Source organism: Hydra vulgaris, chromosome 04 (genome assembly GCF_038396675.1).
Source record: "Hydra vulgaris chromosome 04, alternate assembly HydraT2T_AEP".
NCBI lineage: Eukaryota > Metazoa > Cnidaria > Hydrozoa > Anthoathecata > Hydridae > Hydra > Hydra vulgaris.
The window spans coordinates 42,785,257-42,809,342 of NC_088923.1; the positions used below are offsets into that span (position 1 = coordinate 42,785,257).

The 24,086-nt window shown below is 25.7% G+C and overlaps 1 protein-coding gene across 1 annotated transcript in view; it reads right to left on the minus strand.

Annotated features, from left to right (window-relative positions):
- LOC100205954 (NADH dehydrogenase [ubiquinone] flavoprotein 1, mitochondrial) overlaps positions 1 to 23,092 on the minus strand; it is a 33,259-nt gene extending 10,167 nt beyond the window's left edge. The window contains exons 1-10 of the mRNA XM_065796399.1: positions 22,864 to 23,092; positions 12,088 to 12,149; positions 10,677 to 10,700; positions 8,852 to 8,920; positions 8,669 to 8,765; positions 6,900 to 7,135; positions 6,697 to 6,816; positions 4,277 to 4,402; positions 645 to 710; positions 216 to 318 (exon numbers count right to left, since the gene is read on the minus strand). Coding sequence (XP_065652471.1) covers positions 216 to 318; positions 645 to 710; positions 4,277 to 4,402; positions 6,697 to 6,816; positions 6,900 to 7,135; positions 8,669 to 8,765; positions 8,852 to 8,920; positions 10,677 to 10,700; positions 12,088 to 12,149; positions 22,864 to 22,900 — 940 coding nt within the window. The 5' untranslated portion in view covers positions 22,901 to 23,092. The remainder of the gene's footprint in view (positions 1 to 215; positions 319 to 644; positions 711 to 4,276; positions 4,403 to 6,696; positions 6,817 to 6,899; positions 7,136 to 8,668; positions 8,766 to 8,851; positions 8,921 to 10,676; positions 10,701 to 12,087; positions 12,150 to 22,863) is intronic.
- Positions 23,093 to 24,086: the final 994 nt, after the last annotated feature.

Below are 24,086 nucleotides of genomic sequence, written 5' to 3' on the forward strand. Positions count from 1 at the left end.
GTACAAAAAATTAAAAGAATATCAATGCTAGTAAATATATTTCAAGTTAAAATTATTTAAATTATCTTTATACAGAGTTTTTTTAGTTAGAAAAATTTTTAAATGATACTATTTGAAACTTACTAACAAGAAAATTAGGTAATTAAAAGTATTTAGATATTTAAAAGTATTTAAGTATTTGAAAGTCTACAAACAATCATTTTAAAACCATGCACCGAGAACTCCACCAGCATGTCTTTCAATGAGTTCTTTTAATGGAATAGACATTTCCTCTTCAACTGTACAAGGATGGTTTACATGTCCAGATATGTTAAACAGCTGAAAACAAATAATTTTGTAATAAAAAATGATTTATTCAAAAAAACTTCTTTTTTTTTGCATTATTTATTAACTTTATTATTAGTCTGATGGTCAATACAATAGGTATAGTGACAATCAGTACGGTAGATATAATGACACTCAGTACAATAGTTACAGTGACAATCGATACAACAGTTACTCAAACAATACAAGGGAAAAAACAATAGTTACTAAATGGTTATTTTTATACTCAAAACATAACAAATTAACATTATAAGCTAAACCATTTTTAATTTTATAAAAATTAATATTAAAACTTTATCTTAAACAAAGTAATAAGCAACCTTTTGTCCTGAATTACGAGGTCTTCCCATACTAGCAAACCAGCTGCCACCACGACGACAAATTTCCTGAATAGATAAATTATTAAAATAATAAACCAATAACTAATAAAGTAAATCAAAGTCATACTTGTATTTATAAATCTTTTTTTAAATCTTTTAAAAAAAAAAAAAATTTAAATTAATTTTATATTAAGCAAAGTTAAAAATATTCATTTTTTATATACCAAATAGTTAAAATAAATAAGAAAACAGTAACAAAAACAAAACATCTTTATCTTTTTGTAAAATGGCTACTTTAAAACTTCATAATGTATCTAGAACAATTAATACTTTACATGTTCTATAGACTTTGATAATTTTTTTGGGCATACTGTTGACCAATTTTTGGCATGTTGATAATATAACATACCATGACAATTTTACAAACTCTAACAAATCCTCTTAAATCCAAGGATTTTGTTTTGCTACCTCATTTCTGTAGCCTGCCCGGGATGCACTTGCAGTCACACGCCTTGTTTGTCCACGCTTTTTTTTTTTTTTTTTTAAATTATTCACCTTCTTAAGGTCAAGAAGGCCGCTGCAGTCAAGGAGGCTACTTTTTGTGGTTACAACCCTCTCGCAATTCTATATCTCCGAAACACGAACCTCGACAAACAGGGCCGCCGCAAGGAGAAACAAGTTGACATGGTTGTACCAGGGACACGGTGGAGATCATACTCAGAACTTCTCGCTTATGAGGCGAGCGCTCTACCACTACACCACTACTGCATTTACTACCACTACCGCCTAAAGTAATTTGCAGCCAAAAGAAAGCTATAAGAAACTAAAAAGAATAAAACAGCAATATTCGAAGAACCGAATATTCGAAGAAAAGAACCAAAGACTATAAGAATAGAAAATCTAAATAAAATAAGCTAACAAAACGGAATATTAAAAAAGCAAATTGTTGTCAAAAAATAATATGCCTAAATATTTTACTGTTTTTTTCTTTCTTATTTTTAGGGCATTTGTTATTTTCCACTACCAAAATTGATAAGTCGAGGAAAAAAGTAGATAAGAATATAACGAAAACAAAATTATTTTTTGATATACAATTTTTTTGCGACTTTTTTCAGTCAGTAAGGAAATACTTTATAATTTGCGCTAGAAACATGGAAAATTTTTAACTTTGTTTTTCAAATGTTTTTGCTAAACTTTACTGTTTTTATCAATGCACAGGAAAGTGAGAAAGCTAATTGCTATTTATTTGTAAAAAAAAAATTTTTTCAACAAGTTTTTCATGTAAAAAAAAAAAAAAGTTATTAATACTAATATTTAAATATAAAATATTTGGTTGTTTTCAAATACCCCCATTGAAATAGTCTGCACTTTTGTAGGATTATTCAAATTGTGCATTTAAATCCGACAGTTTATTTCCTGATGAACTATTGTTATTGACGATGCTCCAAAAGCTTGTGGGCTAAAGCATTATTAATTTACTGAACTTATTTAATGAAATTTTTAAGAGCCTATTTGAAACTTTTTTTTAAATACATTTTTTTAAAAAAGAGCAATTGTTATGTTCATTATCTCTAGTAATTCGTATTAACATTGAAAATTGGGCAAGAAACAATTTCATACATACATCAAATGCGGTAAATTTTATAAAAGATTTTAACATTTATAAAAGAAACCATGTTATTCTTTTATTTAACTTATTCAATCATTACAAAATATTAATCAAATATATATTTTACAAATAAATAACAATATATTTTCTTATTTTCCTATTATATAAGTATTAGAAAAAAATTTCAAATATAGCAAAAACATTTTTAAAAGCAAAAAGACTTACAAAATGAATAAACGTAAGAAAAAAAACTAACAAAAAATTAATAAAAATTACAAAAAGTAAATTTAAAATAAAAAAAAAATTTTTTTTATTAATTTTTTATAATTATTAAATTTTCTAGTTTATAAATTAAAAGATTATTTTAGTATATAAGTTTAGCTTTTTGCTGTGAATTATTGAAACGCTTTATAAGTTAAAAGATGCGAACTGTCGTGGTCAATTTGTCTAAAAAAATTACTTTAAACATCGATGAACAAGGTGTGCAACCGCATGCGCTTCCCAGGAAGGCTTGGTAATTATCTATAAATTTTCCATTGGATTTAAATCTGGCTTCTGTTATTTTGAAACCATCTCTTTGAAATAGAAGATATATATATTCTAAACTATTTGCAAAGAACTTTTAGTTTAATTTATTACTTGTACCACATCATCCCAGAGAAATAGATTAATCCATTGCTAGACATTCAAATCACCCCACCCCTTTTAAAAACTATGGAGATTGCTTTCACCCAATCAGTCTTCTTACTAGTTCTTTGACTTTTTAATTAACAAACTCTTTTCCATCATATGGTGTATCTTCTCCATCATATGGTATAGCTGTAAAAGTTTTCAAAATTATTGGACAATTTTTTAAATTGCAATATTTAAGTAGTCTTTGATGACCTTGATCAACTCCTTCATTACCAGTAACCTCTAGTGTGCTAAAAGGTTATACTAAAATAATCTTTCAAATAATTTTATTTTTACAGTTATTTGGTGACTGCATAACTATATAATTGATTCCTGACAAGAAGCTACCACTTTTTGATGGCTTAGAACAGGCAGCTGATCTTGAAGATGACAGGTAAGAGCTTGCAGTGACTTTTTTTAAAACAATTTTATTGTTCTTCATCTGCCTTCTTTACTTTCTGTTAACTTCTATCAAAAATGTTGCTTGCATCCTTGCTTTCTGTTCTGTGCTCATAACTAAAATAGTGATTGTAGCAGCTTTGCTTAAAGTGTTTTTTTTTTTTTTTTTTAAAAAAAAAAAAAAAAAAAAGAAGTTATTTCCTTATTAAAAAAATAATTTTTAACAAAATAAAACAAAATTATAATAATAAAAATAAAACATAAATAAAACATCAATATAAAAAAATGTAACAAAAAAATCTGTTTATTTAAAAAAAAAAAATTTAGAAACAAACTTAAAAATTTTTTTTGCATAGTAATATATTAATATGTAAAATTAATATATATGTAAATTTTTCAAATTCATTCAAATGCAAACTTTTAATATAAAATGGAATTAAACAACTTTCAAAGAAAATGGAATTAAACAACTTTCAAAGAAAATGGAATTAAACAACTTTCAAAGAAAATGGAATTAAACAACTTTCAAAGAAAATGGAATTAAACAACTTTCAAAGAAAATGGAATTAAACAACTTTCAAATAAATGGAATTAAACAACTTTCAAAGAAAATGGAATTAAACAACTTTCAAAGAAAATGGAATTAAACAACTTTCAAAGAAAATGGAATTAAACAACTTTCAAAGAAAATGACTTAAAAAAATCAGTCCAGAAAGAAACACAAATAGATGGCTCTGTTTTTTTATTAGCAAAAAAAAGTTAAAAAAAAACAGATGTGACGATGATAATGATGATGATTAATGATGATGAGATTGATGATATATGAAAATATTATTTCTATTTGAAATTATAATTACAAATAGAAATTCATCTATATAGTAAAATTATATTTTTATCTATTTGATAAACGTATATAAAATATTTAAAATTAAAACACAATAATTAAACATACAGGAGCAACAGCAACTGTTTCCACATTCGCAACAGTGGTAGGACAACCAAAAACTCCAATATCGGCTGGAAAAGGTGGCTTCAGACGTGGTTTGCCTTGTTTCCCTTCTAGACTCTCAATAAGTGCCTGCAAAATTGATTAAAAAAATTAAAACATTAAAAAAACTTTGAACTATTACCAAAAAAAAATCTTTAATATCAACTAATACTTGCAGTTTATTATTACTAAAATATCAACATATCATTAATACAACTTTACAGCTTTAACATACTTTTCACTACTAAAGTTAACATATTTCTCTCTACTACAGTTAAAACTTTAACACACTTCTGATATCAATTGAGTCTAAATTATATGCAAGTAAGAATATATATTCGAGAAATAGCATGTTTTAATAAAATGTTTTCCAAATTGAACCATATAAAAACTAAATGTCAACATCCTTTCTCATTATTTATAAACTATAAAACAAATAAGCAAAATATCTTTTTTTATAACATATCTTTTTAAAGTTAAGTTTACCATGACTTTTTCTACACTTGTGTGGTTTGGGTAGGTTTCTATAGTGCTATATTACATATTTTGCAGTAACAATTTTCTTACTAAAATAGTTGCTATCGCACAAGCTAATGAGCCAAACCTACTTGAATATTGCAAGTTTAATGGCATGAAATATATTAAATAGAAGTTTCATCTTATAAAACTGCTTATTATAGAAAAACTTTTGGATTATATTTATTGCATTATTTTTATTACATACTTTGCTTAAACTAAAAATTTTTTACTTTAGATAGAGTTTTTACTTTAACCATTTTTTTACACTTACTTCATACTTATTTTTTTACTCTCTATTGAACATTTTATTCTAAAAAATAATCTAGGCTTTTATAAATTGACAAGTGTAGAAATTGTGTTGAATTTATGTTGCATGCACTATATTGTTTTGAAATTTAAAAAAATACTTAATAACATAGTTAAAAACAAAATCAACATTTGTTTCTAATACCTTTTATTTCTTACAAAAAGTAAAAATACAATTACAAGTAAATAAGTTTACAAACTTAACCATTTAATATTTGTTTAGCATTTAATCCTTTATGATAATCACAATCATGTGGTAGTAGATTAGTGAAGAACACTCACAATTTAGAGATTTGTGGTTCAAATCCATTCTACACATCTGGAAGTACTGTGTTTAGCCTGTTTCTCTAGGCAGCGTCCTTGTTCAATAAGATTTGTGTTTCGGAGTTTAAAATTGAAAGAAAGAGTTACAAATAAATTACATGATTAGCCTCCTTGGTTGTAGTGGCCCTTTGGAGCCTTGGAATTTAAAAAAAAAAAAAAAAGAAAATTATTTTTCATTCTAATAATAATATATATCAATGCTGAAAGAGAAGTAATGCACCCCTGTAAAACTTAAATTATCGTAGCCATTGCTATAAATAAAACCATATCGTTGAAACCTTTGGATGAGGAGAATAATTACAAAATAATAAATGAGCATTTAAATGTAAATGTTGCTAATAATAATACCATTGTGAATGCTGTTAGAAATTTATATGGACAAAAAAACAGCTTTAAACAAGTTCAATGATATTGCATTTGTACTTGCAGTTTTGTACTTGCAGTTTTGTACTTGCAGTTTTAAAGGCATTCCCCAATTTTGCCACTCTATTTGTAAAGAAATTAAACCTTACTGGATAATTTGTGACTAGTTCAATATTTAATTTATGCTTTTACCTATGTGTATAAATCCTAGATTTATCAATTACTGGAAATGTAAAATTTAATAATTGAATTTTTTCATACCCATGAACAATTTTATACATATCAATTAAGTTGCTGTGCTGTTCTCGTAAATTGGTTAAATTTATATATATAGGACATTCTTTGTATGATAAATTTTTTAACTCTGAAGGGATTCTCATTAATTTGTGTTGCATTTTTTCCAGCCTTCTTTTTAGATACGAATACCATACTACATTTGCATATTCTAAATGTGGCCATATAGTTTCAATCATTGTGTAACTTTGAATCATTGTTGATCTATTATGTTTAGAATTTATTAGCAATATTTTGCTAATAAATTCTAAACATAATAAATCAACAAATAAAATAATTTGATTTTAAAAAACTGGCTCATCGAGTGCATAAGTTTTCTTTTCTTCATTCTCAAAACACAAGTAACTATTGAAATGTTCTATAGTAGATTCTATGAACAACTTTTTTTTTAATTTTTTAACCTTTTTTTTTTTTTCAAAATAATTTTCCTTTTCTATTTTTTTCTATTCTATTCTAACTTCTTGTGAATGAACCAAATGAAGACTAGTTAAAATAAAGGTTAAAAGAACAAAAACAAAAAAAAAGATAAAAATAAATTGCATACAGGTAAATTTAAAAAATGTTAAAACAATAATTACAGTTTCTTCTCCACAAATATAAGCACCAGCACCTCTGTGCATAAACACATCAAAATCATATCCTGTCCCACATGCATTTTTCCCAATTAAACCCGCTTTGTAAGCTTCTTGGATTGCAACCTAATTAAATAATTAATAAGTTTTGATTTAATAATATAAATATAAATTTTTAAAAAAATATCTAAAATCTAAATAATAGAAACCTGCATATTTGATGCCTCGTTATAAAACTCCCCTCGAATATATATGTATGCAGCACGAGCTCCCATTGCTCGACCAGCTATTAAACACCCTTCAACTAGTTTATGTGGATCATGACGCATAATTTCTCGATCTTTGCATGTTCCTGGTTCACCCTCATCAGCATTAACAACAAGATATTTAGGTCTACCATCAGATGGTTTGTTCATAAAACTCCATTTTAGTCCAGATGGAAAACCTTGAACAAATGAATAAATCCAAAAGCAAGAAAAACCATATATTATAAATAATACATAACAATAATCTATGGTCTACATTATCAGCCTATAGTGTACATTATATACATTATTAGTTTATAATGTATATTCTCAGTCCATAATGGATATTTTACTTGATTAATGATTATGTATATATATATATATATATATATATATATGTACATTATATACATTATTAGTTAATAATGTATATTCTCAGTCCATAATGGATATTTTACTTGATTAATGATTATGTATATATATATATATATATATACATATATATATATATATATATATATATATTTAAATTTTGCGATCATTTCAAACTATGTGATAGGTATAAAATTGGAAATTAAAAACGGTTTCATTATTTTCTCTACCATCAGGTACCATGGTGCATTTATAGTGGTTATTATATTGTATCATAACATTACATGAAAGCCAAAGAAGACCTTCTAAAACTTGATCAGAAAGTGATTGACAACTTTTTGAAAAAAATAGATGTAAAAATTTCAGATTTCATTCATAGTTAAGCTCATGCTTAACTAGCCAATATCATTTTATAAAATTCTCATAGGTCAGTAAAAGATTCTTGCTGTGTATTAAAAATTGGACTCATTTTCTTTTTTCTGGTTTTAGACCTTGTAGTTGATTGTAAGTCATCATAAAATTATATAAATATGCCCTTGGAATTAGGGTCGGCATTGGGCAATGCCGACCTTACAGCCAACTTTAATTTGTTTGAGGTCGTCAAAATATCTCCAACCTCGTTTCTAAGTTTTAAGGTAACCTCTTTGTGTCAAGATTTGCCAAACTGATTCCAACCTCTAATAGTTTGAGGTCATTTGATCTCAATTTTCCTAATTACGAAGGTTGTGTGTGTGTATATATATATATATCTTATACTGCTGATTTAGGTGAGCAATGTGATGTTATTCTGAAATAGCCTGCTGCCGGGGGTTTCACATACATAACATCAACTGACAAATAGCCGGACTCGCAGGGGAGTGCTGCTACCTCGACTGAGGGTTTGGCTGCATCGACTTTGGTTTATATATATATATATATGTATATATATATATATATATATACATATATATATATATATATATATATATATATATATATATATATATATATATATATATATATATATATATACTTGTAGAGAAAATAATGTACTCCATTTTAAACATATTATTCCAATACTAATGACATATTTGTACATGCTTGCAGCAAAAGTAATAAAATGAAATTTAAATTGATTTTTTAAAGGGAGAGAAGGGGTTCATCAAGTTCATTCAAGTTCATTTTCATTAAAAGTATAATTTTAGTGTCTTTAAATAAAAAATTTTGGGGAAATTTAAAAACTCTAAAAAGTTTGATTTTTTGTAAACTTAGCTAAAAGGTATAAAAAAAATTGTAAAAAATCATAAAAAGCAAAAATAACAAAGACTTTGTAAAGTATAAATATTAACAACTTTAGTTCCTTATAATTTTTAAAAACGTACCAGCGCCTCCTCTTCCACGAAGACCAGATGTCTTTATTTCATTTAAAATCCAGTCATGACCTTTGAGAATAATTTCTTTGGTTTTGTACCAATCCCCCTTAAATATTAAATATCTCTAAGATACTGATAATCTTTAAGATAAGAAAAGAAAAAAAAAGAGAGAAAAAAAAACATAAAACCAACCCTAGCTTGAGCTCCTTTCAATTTCCAATCATGTCGTCCATACAAGTTTGTAAAAATTCTATCATCATCCTTGAATTACAAATTATGTGATAAAAAAAGGTCATGGATCATATATTAGGCATTTAAATCAATAAATAAAAATATGAATTTAAAGATGAATTAAATAAAACTCAGAAGGTATTTAAAATGAAAAGATAAAATAGAACAGGCGATAAGTAATTATCCGGAACGAGTTTAAAGTATCTGTACAGCTCAATAAAAATAAAAACAATAACATTTTAAAAAAGTTTAAAAGCATATTTAACGCTTTCTTTTTATTTTACAAAATCATCTTTTATCGTTCCTTTTCGATGTACACAATCTAATCGAGGTTTCACCCGTCTAACAAGCTCTTGTAGGCATTCCATATCAAATTCAGTTAAAACTTTTTTTATTAACCTTTGAGAATCAAGTTGATTAGTATTTGAAGCACACCAGTTATTGGTGTACACTTTCTTTTTCAATTGAGACCAGAAGTCTTTAATAGGTTTACACTCTGGGAGAATTGCAGGTTTTTTTTGCTTGGGTATCACTGGAACATTATTTTTAACTAAACAAGCTATCACCCTTTTGCATAATATGCACAAGCTAAATCTGGCCAAAATATGTAATTGTGATCAGAATAGTACTGCTTCAAAAATGGTATCAATTTTACCAAAAATGGTATCAATCTATCTATGCTAAACATTCTTACTTAAATACATACTAGTTAAAAGTAAAGTCGCTTCTCTAACCAATGATTTATAAAATCCTCTACACTAAAATGCTATCCAGGTTAGTTATTTAGCTTCAAACTTAGGAGTTTTTTAATATTATATTGATGGAGGAGCATGAAACATACGGTTGTCTACAATTGAATTTTTCAGCTAACGCTGTAATAAACCACCTTTATTGTTTGTTGATTATCTTAATCAATTTAAACCTTGTTTATCAAATATAACAGCCTGTTTGTCTGCTCCTGGTTGTTGATTTGCATCAAATCCATCTTCATAATGCTTGATTATATCATAAATGGTTGATTTGCTTGCTCCTTCAGCTACAAAATGATAAACTGTGTACTTCTTTCCTTCATTTATATTATTTTCATAAAACTTTTACATGTTTTCATAAGAGCTCTTTTCCAGACATAATGTTTCAGACTTCTTAAAGTAATTTTGAAATACTAGTATGAATTTTGTAATTTTTTTTTTATCAATAAAAACTTTATATCTTTGTAACTTTGCAATAAAAGATAAAGAATCGAGAGTTTTTTTTTTTTTAGGGGGGCACGATAAAGTTACTAGTTGCTCTTGTGTTAAACTTATTGGTAATTGAATGAAAGAAGTTTTTTGTAAACCGTGAAGGAACTAATCCTGTTTTGTATTTTAGGATAAATAGTATATTAGCATAGATATTAATTTGATAAATGTTTTGCACTTTCATTTCTTAAAATAGAGGTTTAGCATGTGTAAGTTTGTATGTTTTTGGTAATAATTAAAACTTTTAAAATAATTTAGAAATATAAATATGATTTTTGTAACGTGTAAATATATATGTATATAAATGTATCAGTAAAATCTAGTTTATCAATAAAAACCACATGCAATCATCCATGTGCAAAAAATGACCTAATTATTTCAAAACAAAGTCATTCCGAATAATTACTCATCACTCATTAAGTAAAATAAAAGTGAAAAAAGTATTCTTAAATTAATATGTTGGAGAATGATTGATATCTTGGAGATGAATTGATTTGTTAAAGATAATATATAGTGAATAAAATTTAAAAACAATCAGAAATACTTACAGACAATGGACCAAACTTGGTTTTCTATAAGTAGTTTAAAAATTACAAGTTAAATTTTTTATACTAATTTATGTTTACAATTCTTTTTTTTTGAAATATAAGCAGGGGTGCAACCTCATGGTCGTATGACAGCACTGGATGACTAGTTTTCTCAAAAAAGCGACTTAAATTTTGAAAAAAACTTAAAATGTTTTAAAGTGCGACTATACTGTTTTAAAATGCTGTTATTGGGTTTTGAATATATCAAATATTTAAAATTAAATTTAAACGTTACAGTCACATTTTAAATCAACGTTTTTTGAAAACAACATTTGAGAATTACATTTTTTTCAATTTTAAATGCTAATGTATAACTTTTTAAGCGTATTAGTCGCATTTTGAATAAAATGAGTCATTAATAATGTAGTTTTCCATTAAAATAAATTTTTATTTAATCGTTGCCGAACAAAATTAACGTAATAAAAAACATTATTAATCATTCAGATGGAAATTGTTTTCTAAAAAAAGTAGTCCTAGTAAATTAATTTATTTTAAAAATATGTTTTAAACATTCAACTAATTTAAGTAATAATATTATAACTAATAAGCAACAAAAGACGACTTCCATTAAAATATTTCAGTATGATCTTTAAAAATTGTATTTAAAGTTATGATATCTCTTTGTAACTAAATGTAATAAAAATTACTAAAACTTTTTAACATCTTTTAACATTTGATTTTTAACATTTTGTAACATGTATTAAAATTTTTTATTTAATTATTTATCTTTTTCATTTAGGTGCCCCAAGAAGTCCTTACGGTCTTATCACAGAGCACCGTGGATGAGCATTTAATTGGAAGTTCACGCCTCCTTCCTAACCAATGTTGCAAAACTTGCCCAGAGGTGGGGTTTGAACCACAGATCCTTTGTTTCTGAAGCAAGTGCGCTACCAATGCGCCATGGCTGCTCACCACTTTAGCGCTCTCCAAGGTATGTTTTCTAGGACATTTGATTATACTATTTCCTAATTGTCAATTTCTCTTTTTTTTATTTTTATTTATTTTTAATTAAGCAGATTTTATTACTCATATTGTAGTAACCAGTCAATTTAGTTTTTCTTTCTTCAGTTTTTTCACCCAAAAAAAAATATCCGAAAAATTAAAAATACTGGATGACTGATTATTAAAGCGACAACCCAAGTAAGACATATATAATACTTCAGTTGCCCAAAGGGCAACCTGGAAAAAACCAGAGGTTCCATCCCTGATAATATTCTAACACTTACAAAAAAATAATGAAAATAAAAATAAAAAACTTCAAATAATAGCATTTTCATTTTCAAGATTGAAATCTGTATAACTGCAAACATTTCTATCCTTCCTTTTGAGTATTTGGCTAGACAGAGAAAAAAAATTTATTCTCATTACAAACCTGTTTTGGTGCTTCTGTTGATTGCAGTCTATTATGAGTAAAACAGACTCTTCCAACATTCCCTGTAAACAAATTTAACAAAAACTTGTTATTTCTGTCACTAATATCTATTTACATGCACACAAATACACACACATATATTGTTTAGTATAGTGTTATATTAAAATAATACAATAAAACAAAACTCATGTACAAATTCTCATGTTCATAGAAAAGTGCTCAATACTATTGAAACTTAAATTGTAAATATTTTTAAATTATATTGAAACTAGTTATTGTTATATATAACTTTTAAAAGCGATTTATAATTAAAAATGAAAAAGAGAAAAGAAAAACTGAAAAAGAAAAATATTATGAAACTTAAAGAACCATGCCCAATGGCAATCATCAGCCATCTGATAATTGATATGATGGGTAATGATTGCAGCATGGCCTACTATATTACACGGTTGTACATGTAACATTTTAGAGGCTCATTCTAAGAGGCCTATTAACCCAAAAAATGACAGAGCAGTATGAAAAAAATTTGAATATATATATATCCGGCCTTGTATGGAATACTGTTGCCATATCTGGGGCGGATCTTCTAACAATGCCCTTTCTCTTTTAGACAAGGTGCAAAAACGCATTGTAAACATAGTTGGACCTGCTCTTGCAGCCAACCTCCAACCCTTATCACAACTTTGTAATGTTGCTTCTCTTTTTCTTTTCTACAAATACTATAATAGACACTGCTCTAAAGAGCTAGCGTCTCTTGTGCCATCTACTAAAATTCATTCTCATGTTACTCGTCATTCAATTAAGTCTCATCCTTTTTCTGTGACTGTTCATAAGTGCTCCAAAAACGCTTATTCCTCTAGTTTAAAATATATATATATATTTTAAAAATCTTATTATATATATATATATATATATATATATATATATATATATATATATATATATATATATATATATATATATATATATATATATATATATATATATAAATGTTTAGCAAATTTTTTTAACAAGTATGAGTAAAAGTTGTATATATAACAAAAGACTATTTAAGCTAAGATGAGTAACATATATTTATTAAAATTTATTTATTTATTAAAAGTTAAATTTTAACAAATGTTAAAATTTTAACTTTTATTTTATTTATTTATTTTTATTTCGTCATTAAAAAAAGAATACAATGCCATTTTATATAAATAAAATCTACATGACCGGGATTAAAAGAAAACAATATTTGCCTTATCACTACACCCCAAAACTAATAATCTAATAACTAATATAATAAATAATAAATAAAGAATATAATAACTAACTAAATACATATAAATGAATAATAACTAACTAAATATACAACTAAATACGAATATAATAACTAATAAACGTTTAGTTTTTTCTCTAACACAGAAACACAGCCTTTCATATAATATCTTCAGCTGTGTATGACATTTACAAAACTATAAAAAAACTCTTTATATTGAACTATAAAAAGTTTAAAAAGGAAGTAATTAAGGTTTATATAAAAAAAACTATAATTACTATATAGTATAACTTATATTATTAGTAAACTATATAGTAATATTATATTAGTAAACTATATAGTAATATTATATTAGTAAACTATATAGTATAACTTGATTCTTATTGGTAAGGAAAAAAAATATTTGTTAAAATTTAACTAATAAATACTCATCTTAGTTTGAATAGTTTTTCTTTTGTTACCTGGAAGTTTTACTCATAATATATATATATATATATATATATATATATATATATATATATATATATATATATATATATATATATATATATATATATATATATATATATATATATATGTATATATATATATATATGTATATATATATATATATATATATATATATATATATATATATATATATATATATATATATATATTTATATATAAAATAATGAAGTCTAAAAAATAAATATTAGATGTTTAGAATGGTTACATCAGTGTTCAACTCTGAATATTTGAAAAGACTGTACTAAAAAGTAGCAGATTGTTAAAGCAAAAAGATGTTACTGAAAAGTAGCAGATTGTTAAAGCAAAGAGATGTTAGTGAAAAGTATATGGGTAAAAGAACCCTCAATATAGCCTTTGTTAATTCATTCCAACCAATAACTTACAAAAGATATATAGACGATACCCATGCTCGCTTTGATTTGAATGGACAATAAGAACTGTTTCTTAAAACTTTAAATGAACAAAACTCCTCCATAAAATATACTGTTGAACTTGAAAACAAAAGAAAACAACTTAACTTTTTAGATGTATCTATTACAAATACAATGAACGAATTTTATGAATTTCAAGTATACCGTAAGGATGCGATAACCAATGTTCAAATAAAACCAAACTCTAACACCAACCCAAGCATAATCACTGGCGTCTTTAAAGGATTTCTATGTAGAGCAGAACAAATCTGCTCTCAAAACATTTCACAAGAAATTGATTTCCTCATAGATCCATTTTTTGAAAACGGCTATAACAAAAGAAATCTTATTAAAATAAAAATTAAAATAAAACAAAAATGGTAGAGTTCAGGAGCCACAGAACATTCTAGAACACACTGCGGTACTTTTGATTGGCTGAATCCTAAGACCTTGGCAGTCATTCCAGAATACAGGATAAGAAAAGTTAGAGAATCCCTGGAGATAAATAAAGCAAGAGTTCGACAAAAAAATAGGTATTGGGCAAACTGTTCTAAATAGAGCTGACGAGGATAATGTGAAAATAAAAACTTGAAGACCAATTTTGAAAAAAATTTAACTGACGTCACTATTATATTATTTGATTGGTTTTTATATTTTACGCTTTTTAATGTCTTCTTTTTTAAACGGTTGGTTTTATGTTATTTTGTAACGTTTTTTTCATTACCTGAGGACACTGATCCCAATAGGTCAGCAAAATATTGTTAATATATTATTATATCAAAATATATTTAAAAAATAGTTATACACTGCCTTTTTTATTAAAATCAACTTTATATATATATATATATATATATATATATATATATATATATATATATATATATATATATATATATATATATATATATATATATATATATATACAACCCTCGGAATTAGGAAAATTGAGGTCGGCAATAATTTGCCGACCTCAATCTTTTAGAGATCGGCATCAGGTCGGGAAAAAATTATTTGATACAAAGGTCTAACCGTAAAACATAGAAACGAGGTCGGCAATTTTTTGCCGACCTCAAACACTTTCAGGTCGGCAGTTAGGTCGGCATTGCCGAATGCCGACCCTAATTCCGAGGGTTGTATATATATATATATATATATATATATATATATATATATATATATATATATATATATATATATATATATATATATATTAGAAAATTTGTACTGACAAAGTACTGACAAAGCTGAATATTATGCTCAACAAGTGCATATAGCTGTAAAACTGGATAAAACAGTTCTTTAGAAGATATAATAGTTGCTTCTTTTCTTTTTCTGTAAAAAAAAATAAGCAATTGCTAAAATATTGGGTTCATTTTGTAAACTATTGTTATTGGATGTCTTCACCATCATTCGAGGTATAAAATGCATGTTAAATTGGAGTTTAAACCCTATTCCTGAAATTTTCTAAAGCAAAAAGGGCTATAACTCTTAACATATCTAAAGCTTTCAACAAAGTTTGGTATACTGGTCTTCTCCATAAGCTTATTTCATATGGTGTATCTGGAAAAGTTTTTGAGATTATTAAATCGTTTCTTTCTAACCGCTTTATTAAAGTCATCCTCAAAAGCCAACACTCTTCTTTATTTCCAGTAACTTCTGGGTTTATCTCAAGGTTTTATCCTTAGTCCTGTTTTGTTTCTTATCTACATAAATGATCTTCCCAACAACCTTAAATCTAAAGTAGCTCTTTTTGCTGAGATTTTGATTTAGAAATAAGCGTATAAAGCATAGTTTTCTCAATATTGACAGATGAGTGGCGGGTGATTTTTAGTAAGCTCACTAGAACATTCTGAAATTATTTTAACATGTCAGACTTTAATTAAGGAGAATGTAAATTTTTGGGAGGAAGATTTAAAGAAAAAATATAAAAACGCAATTAATAATGAATTAATAATAACATTAGACTTAAACTCAAATGACTTAACTGAATTAACTCTTTCACCTGAAACAGTAGAAGTTGCAACAACAATTTAAAAAAATTCTGACAACAATATTATTCTAACTTATTGACATGATTTTCACTAAATATTTAAAATATACTCTTATTTTTTTAAATTATGGTTACTACAACTATTATCATTAGCTTCTTGTTTGTTATTTTTTATTATTATCATCAAAGTATGATTTTTAAATGTTTACTTTGTTTATGTTCTATGTGTGTATGCTTATTATTAATCATATTATATTAAAATATTCTGTCTAAGTGACACCATCCTTATTAATCACTTAGTTATTATTATTAAATACTTATAATTAATTTACTCATATTATTTTATATTATTATTATTATTATTATTATATATATATATATATATATATATATATATAATATATATATATATATATATATATATATATATATATATATATGTATATGTATATGTATATGTATATGTATATGTATATGTATATGTATATGTATATGTATATGTATATGTATATGTATATGTATATGTATATATATATATATATATATATATATATATATATATATATATATATATATATATATATATATATATATATATATATTATTAAGCAACTACTTTTACTTACTACAATCAAGTTATAAATTTTTTTATTATTATTATATTTATTATTAATATAATATTATTGTATGACTTAAAAAAGGAAAATAAATATCTTGTTGTTGTTGCCGGTTATATATAGAAAAAAAATTGAAAAAAAGAAACAAATTCATTGATTGAAGTCTATGCCTGCAACAGATGCAACATCTCTCTTCCAACTGTACTTTGTTTTTTTTCATTCAATGTTTTCATTAGTTCATTGAAATTCTATAAACTTATATTTAAAAACACACTTTTAAAAAAATATCATTTTATGTAACATAACCTATTGTTATAGTAGCATTTCATAAAACAATTTCGCTTTGTATTATATTTTCTGTTTACATTTTTATAACATTTAATAAAAATTGTTTTGATATTAAAAAAAATCTAACGATAAACTTTTTGGACAGTATGAGCCCTCTGAATTAAGAAAAATGAGGTCAGCAATTTATTGCCATCTTTGAGAGTTAGCTAAACTTACCAAAACAAATCATTTATAGAGATTTAAAAAAAAATCTATTTGTTTTTTGGCTTTTTGTAAACTACGTGGAAATACATGTCAAATTTTAGGTTATTTTAATTTAAGGAACATGGTGAATGGCAGCCCAGCAAAAGAACTGTGATGGAAGTTGATTACAGTTTTAAAAAGATATTATAGCCTTCTAGACTATCCAATTAATTGAGCTTTTCTACTATTCAAGTATCAAATACATATATATATATATATATATATATATATATATATATATATATATATATATATATATATATATATATATATATATATATATATATATATATATATATAAATATATAATGTATTATAATGTATTAACAAAAATGAAGAAAAATTCAATAGTTCAATAAAAGAGTTTAATAATTAGTTTTGAATGGTTTTGTTCTTTAAATATTTTTTTCCTTCTAAAAACCATATAACGGGTGGGGCATAAAGAATGAGACAAATTTTGCCAATTAACTTTGTAATGTTGCAAATAAATTATTCCAAGTTTTATATATATTATTATACATCATGAAACCCTGTTTAAAATTTTATAGCTTTTGAAATTTTGCCTTTAGAATTTGTTAAAATAATGACACTAAACCTAATCCTGAACCTTGAAACCTTGCTAGAGCAAGGTTTAAAATCTCAAAAAATCTACAGTTTATTACAAACAGAAACATCTAGGGCAACAGTGCACAGATGGGTCAATTTTATACTTAAATCTGGAATCTCAGCCAAAACCTCGCCTGGTAGGCCAAGGAGCATTCGAACAAAGCAATTCATCGCAAAAGTGAGGCAAAATCTTGTATCTAACAAGAAAAAAATGTCAGTTAGAAAAATTGCCAGAGAAGCAAGTTGTTCATCTCGAACTGTTTGTAGAATAGTTAACGAGGACTTAAAATTGAAAGAGTAAAAAAAAAATCGTGTTCCTGCATTAACTGCAGCTCACATCGATAAAAGAAAGTTTTTTTCTCATTGGATAAGAAATCGGTTCACTAAACTGATTTACCGAAAAATCCTATTTTCAGATGAGAAGATATTCAATCAAGATGGGCAATACAATCATCAAAACGACAGAATTTATGCTGAATCAAGACAAGCTGCTAACGAAGGCATTGGCCTTCATCCAGTACATAAATTTACTTTTAAAGTCATGGTGTGGTGTGGACTCACTTTTAATGGACCAACCAAATTAGTAGTTAAGCCAGACAATATGAGCTCTAATTATGATTTTTACATAAAAAATGTCCTACCAATCGTTAAACAAGAAGGAATTCGACTAATCAGAGATAATTTTATCTACAAGCAAACAAACTATCAAAAACCTTGAGCTCATGGGCATTGAAAACATTCCACCTAAAATCTGGCTGCCGAACTCGCCAGACCTTAATCCCTTAGATTATTTTTTTTGGAATGAAGTGGAGGATTGTTTGAAACCGAAATCTTTTAGTAACAAGATTGAGCTTATTAAAAAAATAAAAGAAGTTGTTAAAGAAATACCCTTGAAAAATATCCAAGATTCGATCGATAGTTTCAGGTCTCGAGTTTTTGTTATTGAACAAAATCAAGGTGGCTTAATTTTAAATAAACAATTTTAATATTAAAGAGTTTTATTTCTTTATTAAATCAATATATAAAATGAACAGATAACTTTTTTAGTATCTACTTAAAAATTGATATGAAATTTGTCTCTTTACGCCCCACCCGTTATTTGACAAGTTTTTTTTTTAGTTAAACATAGTTATCAATTTGACAATGATTTTGTTTATTATGTGGATCTGAAATAGAATTTATTGTGTTTTTGAGTTCTTTTCACAGTTCTCTTTGCATGTGACAACATATGATGCTATTTCTATTAAATCATTGGCGTCAAGTGCATATAGGGAAATATCATTCTTAATACAAATATGCTTATCTATAAACATTTGTGAATGTATTTGCTCCATAATTCTAAAAGCAAATGAAATTACTGTACTTTGAAAGGAATATTTAAAACGATCATTAGAACTTGGTACATTTTTACTTTGTAGATAAGTTATCAGAGTCATTAAAATTGGAAATGGAATTAAATTTCAATTCGATTATTACATTTGATTAGAATAAAAAATCCTCAAATCATTACATTCAAGGAGTTTACATTCAGTTTTTTTTTTTTTTTTAACTTGAATTTTTGTTTCCATTATTTAAGTTATATTTTGTTGCAGAACAGAAAGCTTTGTATTCAACTTTTAAAATATTCTTATAGCACCTCTTAAATTGGTAATAATTTGATCAAAGTCAGCATTCAATATCACGACATATTCATTTACTTTGGGAAAATCAAAATTTTAAGTACTGATCTTCTGTGGAACCTTCTCCTGCTTCTTTCTCCATATCATCATCAATTAAAACTTTGCTACAATCAAAGTTTGAAGATTTAAAAAATTTTTTGATGATATGGAAGAAGAAATAGAACACAAAAGTACACAAAATAAAAACCTTCAAAAAATAATTTATAGTTTCTCCACATAGAGGCTGTATAAAAATGTTTAGATTTTTTTAATTGTATTTTCATTATTTTTATTTTTTTTAATTTTATTTTTAATATTTACATATACTATATATAGTATATATATTTTTATTATTTACATTATATTTTGCTGCAAAGCTTAACATATCTTTTCATATTATTCATTTTAGTTATTTGAGTATTTTGAAAAAAAATAATTTAATATTAAAACATGCAAATATAATAAAGTATCAAGTATTCAAATATATGTAGGCCTTGTGATTAAGAGGGAGCGATCGCTCCGCGCACGTGAAACATGCCTGTAGATGACCTTCCGGACGCGACAAATAGCGCTCGCTTGTTTCGTTACGAGAGTAAAAAACCGTGCTCGTCTGAAGAACATGCGAGGGAGAAAATTATAAGTTGATTTTATAGAAAATATTTTAAGTATATTTTTTTTGCTGAAGTCAAAATATGTTTAAACAGTAGTAGTTTGCATATTGTTAAATATTGCTATGCATAATTTATGCACAACGTACTTCAAATTTAATTTATGGGATATAAGTTCAAATTAAAAATGATTTTTTTATTTTATTTGAAAGCCAAATCTTTGTGTCTTTTTTTTAAAAATTCCAGTTGAACTTTATCATATTATCCACTTAATCGTACCCTAGTTAAAATGAACCACTTGTATAGTTTTTCGGGGTCCATTTGACAAAAAACTTTACTTAATTAGAACTTTTACTTTGAATTTGCATAAAAGTCTATGTAATAAAATATCAAAACTTACAAAACTTCAATGAAAATTTCAAACTTAAATTTAAGTTAAAATTAAGATATTTAATTTTTAACATTTATGTTAAAAAACTAAATATATCGCTTAATGTTTATAAATATCTAGCGTAATATTTATAAATATCTTATAAATAATATCTAGCGTAAAAAGTTTATCTAATTAAAACTTCACTTGCAGCTACAATTTCGTACAGGCTCGATCACATTCTATTAATTGTGACTATTATATTAAAAATTCAAAAACATCAAAATGTTGGAATATCAAATGTTTTTTGTCAAATATAAGTTAATAAACTAAATACTGGTATCTTCGAATCAATTAAGCTGATATTAAAGTCTATTTATTAAAAAAGTTAAAACTAAACACAACTTAAAATAAAATAAAAAGTTTCAATAAACGAAATATTTAGCAATTAAATTTTTATATAAATTTGAATTGAAACTTTTGGAAGCCTGCTCACAAACAACAAAAGAAAAAATGTTATGTCACTAGTTTCACAATGCATTTCTCAAAATATACGTCAGTATATAAGTTATTTATATACTATATTTGTATAAGTATATATATACTTACACTAATATATATTATATTAATATAAGTTTATTATATATTTAAGTATATAATCAAGTATAGAAAATAATATTCACTTGATAATAAGTAAATGGCGCATTCAGTTTAAATTAAAAAGCAGTTTTCTATTTTGTACAAACAATGGATGAAAAGTTATGAAGTCATTACTGCTAACAGATAGAATGGAATGTTTATCTTTTTCAAAACGTTTCGTCCCAATAAGAATAGAAAATTTAATTAAAAAATTAAAACTTGATTGAATTTCGAAAAAGTTTTAATCAACAACAAAAAAGTATTAATCAACAAGATTTTCTAAAAACGTACAATACTTTTGCTTTTTAATTTTCACACATCTTTTATAAATAAAAGAAATATTATTAATCTTTTTTTTTTTTTTTAAAGTATTATTTAATTTTAAATTAAATTAAAAACATTTCTGTTGTTTAGAATGTCCGCAATCAAGCATGTAAATTCAACTCCAAAAAGGAAACAAAGTTATGTAGTCACATTTTAGTAAAATGGCAATAATTCATTGTTTTTATTTAATATTAAAGCTGCAGTAACATATTTTTTCCGGTAGATAGACAAATGCATAAACTAAAAAAGCAAAGCTTTTTTGTCTTTCCCAGACATAACATAAAAAAATTTAAACAAAAAATTGTCCACCCTTTTCCTTGTATGCACTGGTACACCTTTGAGTGACCCCTCTTCATACCTGCGTATGTAATTTATGGATGGCCCCATGGCAACCAATTTCCAACTCCCAAAAACTTGATGCCGATGGGTGGTAAAACAGCCACAAAACTTTAGTGGAACAATACAGATTTTTTTTTCAATAATTTTACTTCTAACAAGGCTGCACGCAACCACTATTAAAGTTAGAAGTTACTAGAAGAGAAAAGATGAAGTTTATAGAGCAATATAATGATTGACAGACAACTTAAAAGATTGCAAATTATATGAATAAGGAAAGCAAGATGAAGAAAGCAAATTTAAGGCTATCTCTCTATACATTTTTAAAGCCTTTGATAAAGTTTAGCATTCTGGTCTACTACATAAGCTCTCTTCTTACGATGTATTAGGTCGCATCTTTAAGGTTATTGAATCCTTCCTTACTAATCAAAATATAAAAGTTGTTCTTGATGGGCAGCATTCTTCTTCATATCCTTTAACTTCAGGGGTTCCTCAAGGTTGTATCCTTGGCCCTATACTTTTCCTAATTTACATATATCAGTCATGTTGGAGAAACCTCCAGACATTTGACAACAAGGATAAATGAACATCTAACAAGCGACAAACAACCTAATATTTATAAAGATTTAAATTCATCCATAAATTGTAAGAATAATTGTAAAATAGAAACAATAACATATTGGGGGCATTTGAATGGGTCTTGCTCAGAAAATACAAGATTTTATGCTTATGAAACTCATTCGACTTAAAAAATTTATAATAATTTTTTGTTGTGGATAGAAAGTAACACAAACTATCTATTTTAAATTAATAAAATAAAACTAGAAATATTAGAAATAAATATTTTTTTAAGTAAATATGTATAAATATCTGCATATAAAAATATGAAAACCATATATTACACAACAATGTGACTTACATGCATTAGAACTCCTCGAAACGATGCGAAGAGCCATATAATCTTGTTTAATTAAGTAAAAGAAAACTATAAAAACCAAACCAAAAAACTATGATTGTTTATTGAAATAAATATGTAAAAGTTTATGAGAACTTATCTACTAAATTCCACTAAAAAATAACGATCCAAAACAACAGCCGGTTTAAATATCAAAACTTTTTCCGCAAAACGAACTTAAGTTAAGAAACTTAAAGTTAAGTTAAAAAACTTAATAGTTATGTTAAAAAAAAGCTTTTAATGTTAAACGTTACAAAACTTAATATCAAGATTAAGATTATAAACTTTATATAATTTAAATTACAAAATTTTTAAATAACCTAGAGTCAAATTTAGAAATCCATTTTACCCTATCAGGTAAGCATTTATTTGGGTTAAAGAAAGTGTATCAAAAGATTGTATTTATGTACTGAAATACTGTATGAAGTACATATATTTACTGTATTATGCAATAACTCTTTAATACAGTACATATATGTACTTCATATATTACTTCAATATTGTACTTCATATATTTCTTCAATATTTACTAATGTTGTATTCCGTTTTTTATAATAGCAAATGAGCAGGCCCTTTGGTCTTGGGAATATTCTGTCCCTCCAGCGAATTAACGGATGTGGCCTCTTTAAACTCCCCCCCCCCCCCCTTTAATCTTTGAAAAAGAAAAAAAAAAAGAAAAACCTGTAATAATAATAAGTATAACTATATAAATATAACTATATAACTTTATAATAATTGTGGACAACGTCTATCTCCAGGGACGATTAAAGAAACTTTTCTCAATTTCTTCGTTGTTGCATACTGCCGAATTACCCAATACGCTAAACATAAATGTTTCGGTGTAAACAATGTAGCAGACAAATTTTGTTATTTTTTTAATAAATTACTTTACAATTTACAAGTTACTTTGTTACTTTTTTTGTTGTTGTTCTTGCCTTTCCAAATCATCTGGTCACGCAGCGGCTGCCTATGCTAGACATGGGTAAAGTTGGTCCTGCAAATGAGTACGCTTTTCAAATAGAGTTATACAACTATTAAATAATTTGACTGTTGACTAAATTGACTAATATATTTTCTAAAATCGACTAAAATCGACTACTACATTTTTGAAATCGATTAAGTCGACTAAAAGTCAATTTAGTCGAAATATGGGAATCTTTTTTTTTTGAAATAAATTGTAATAAAAA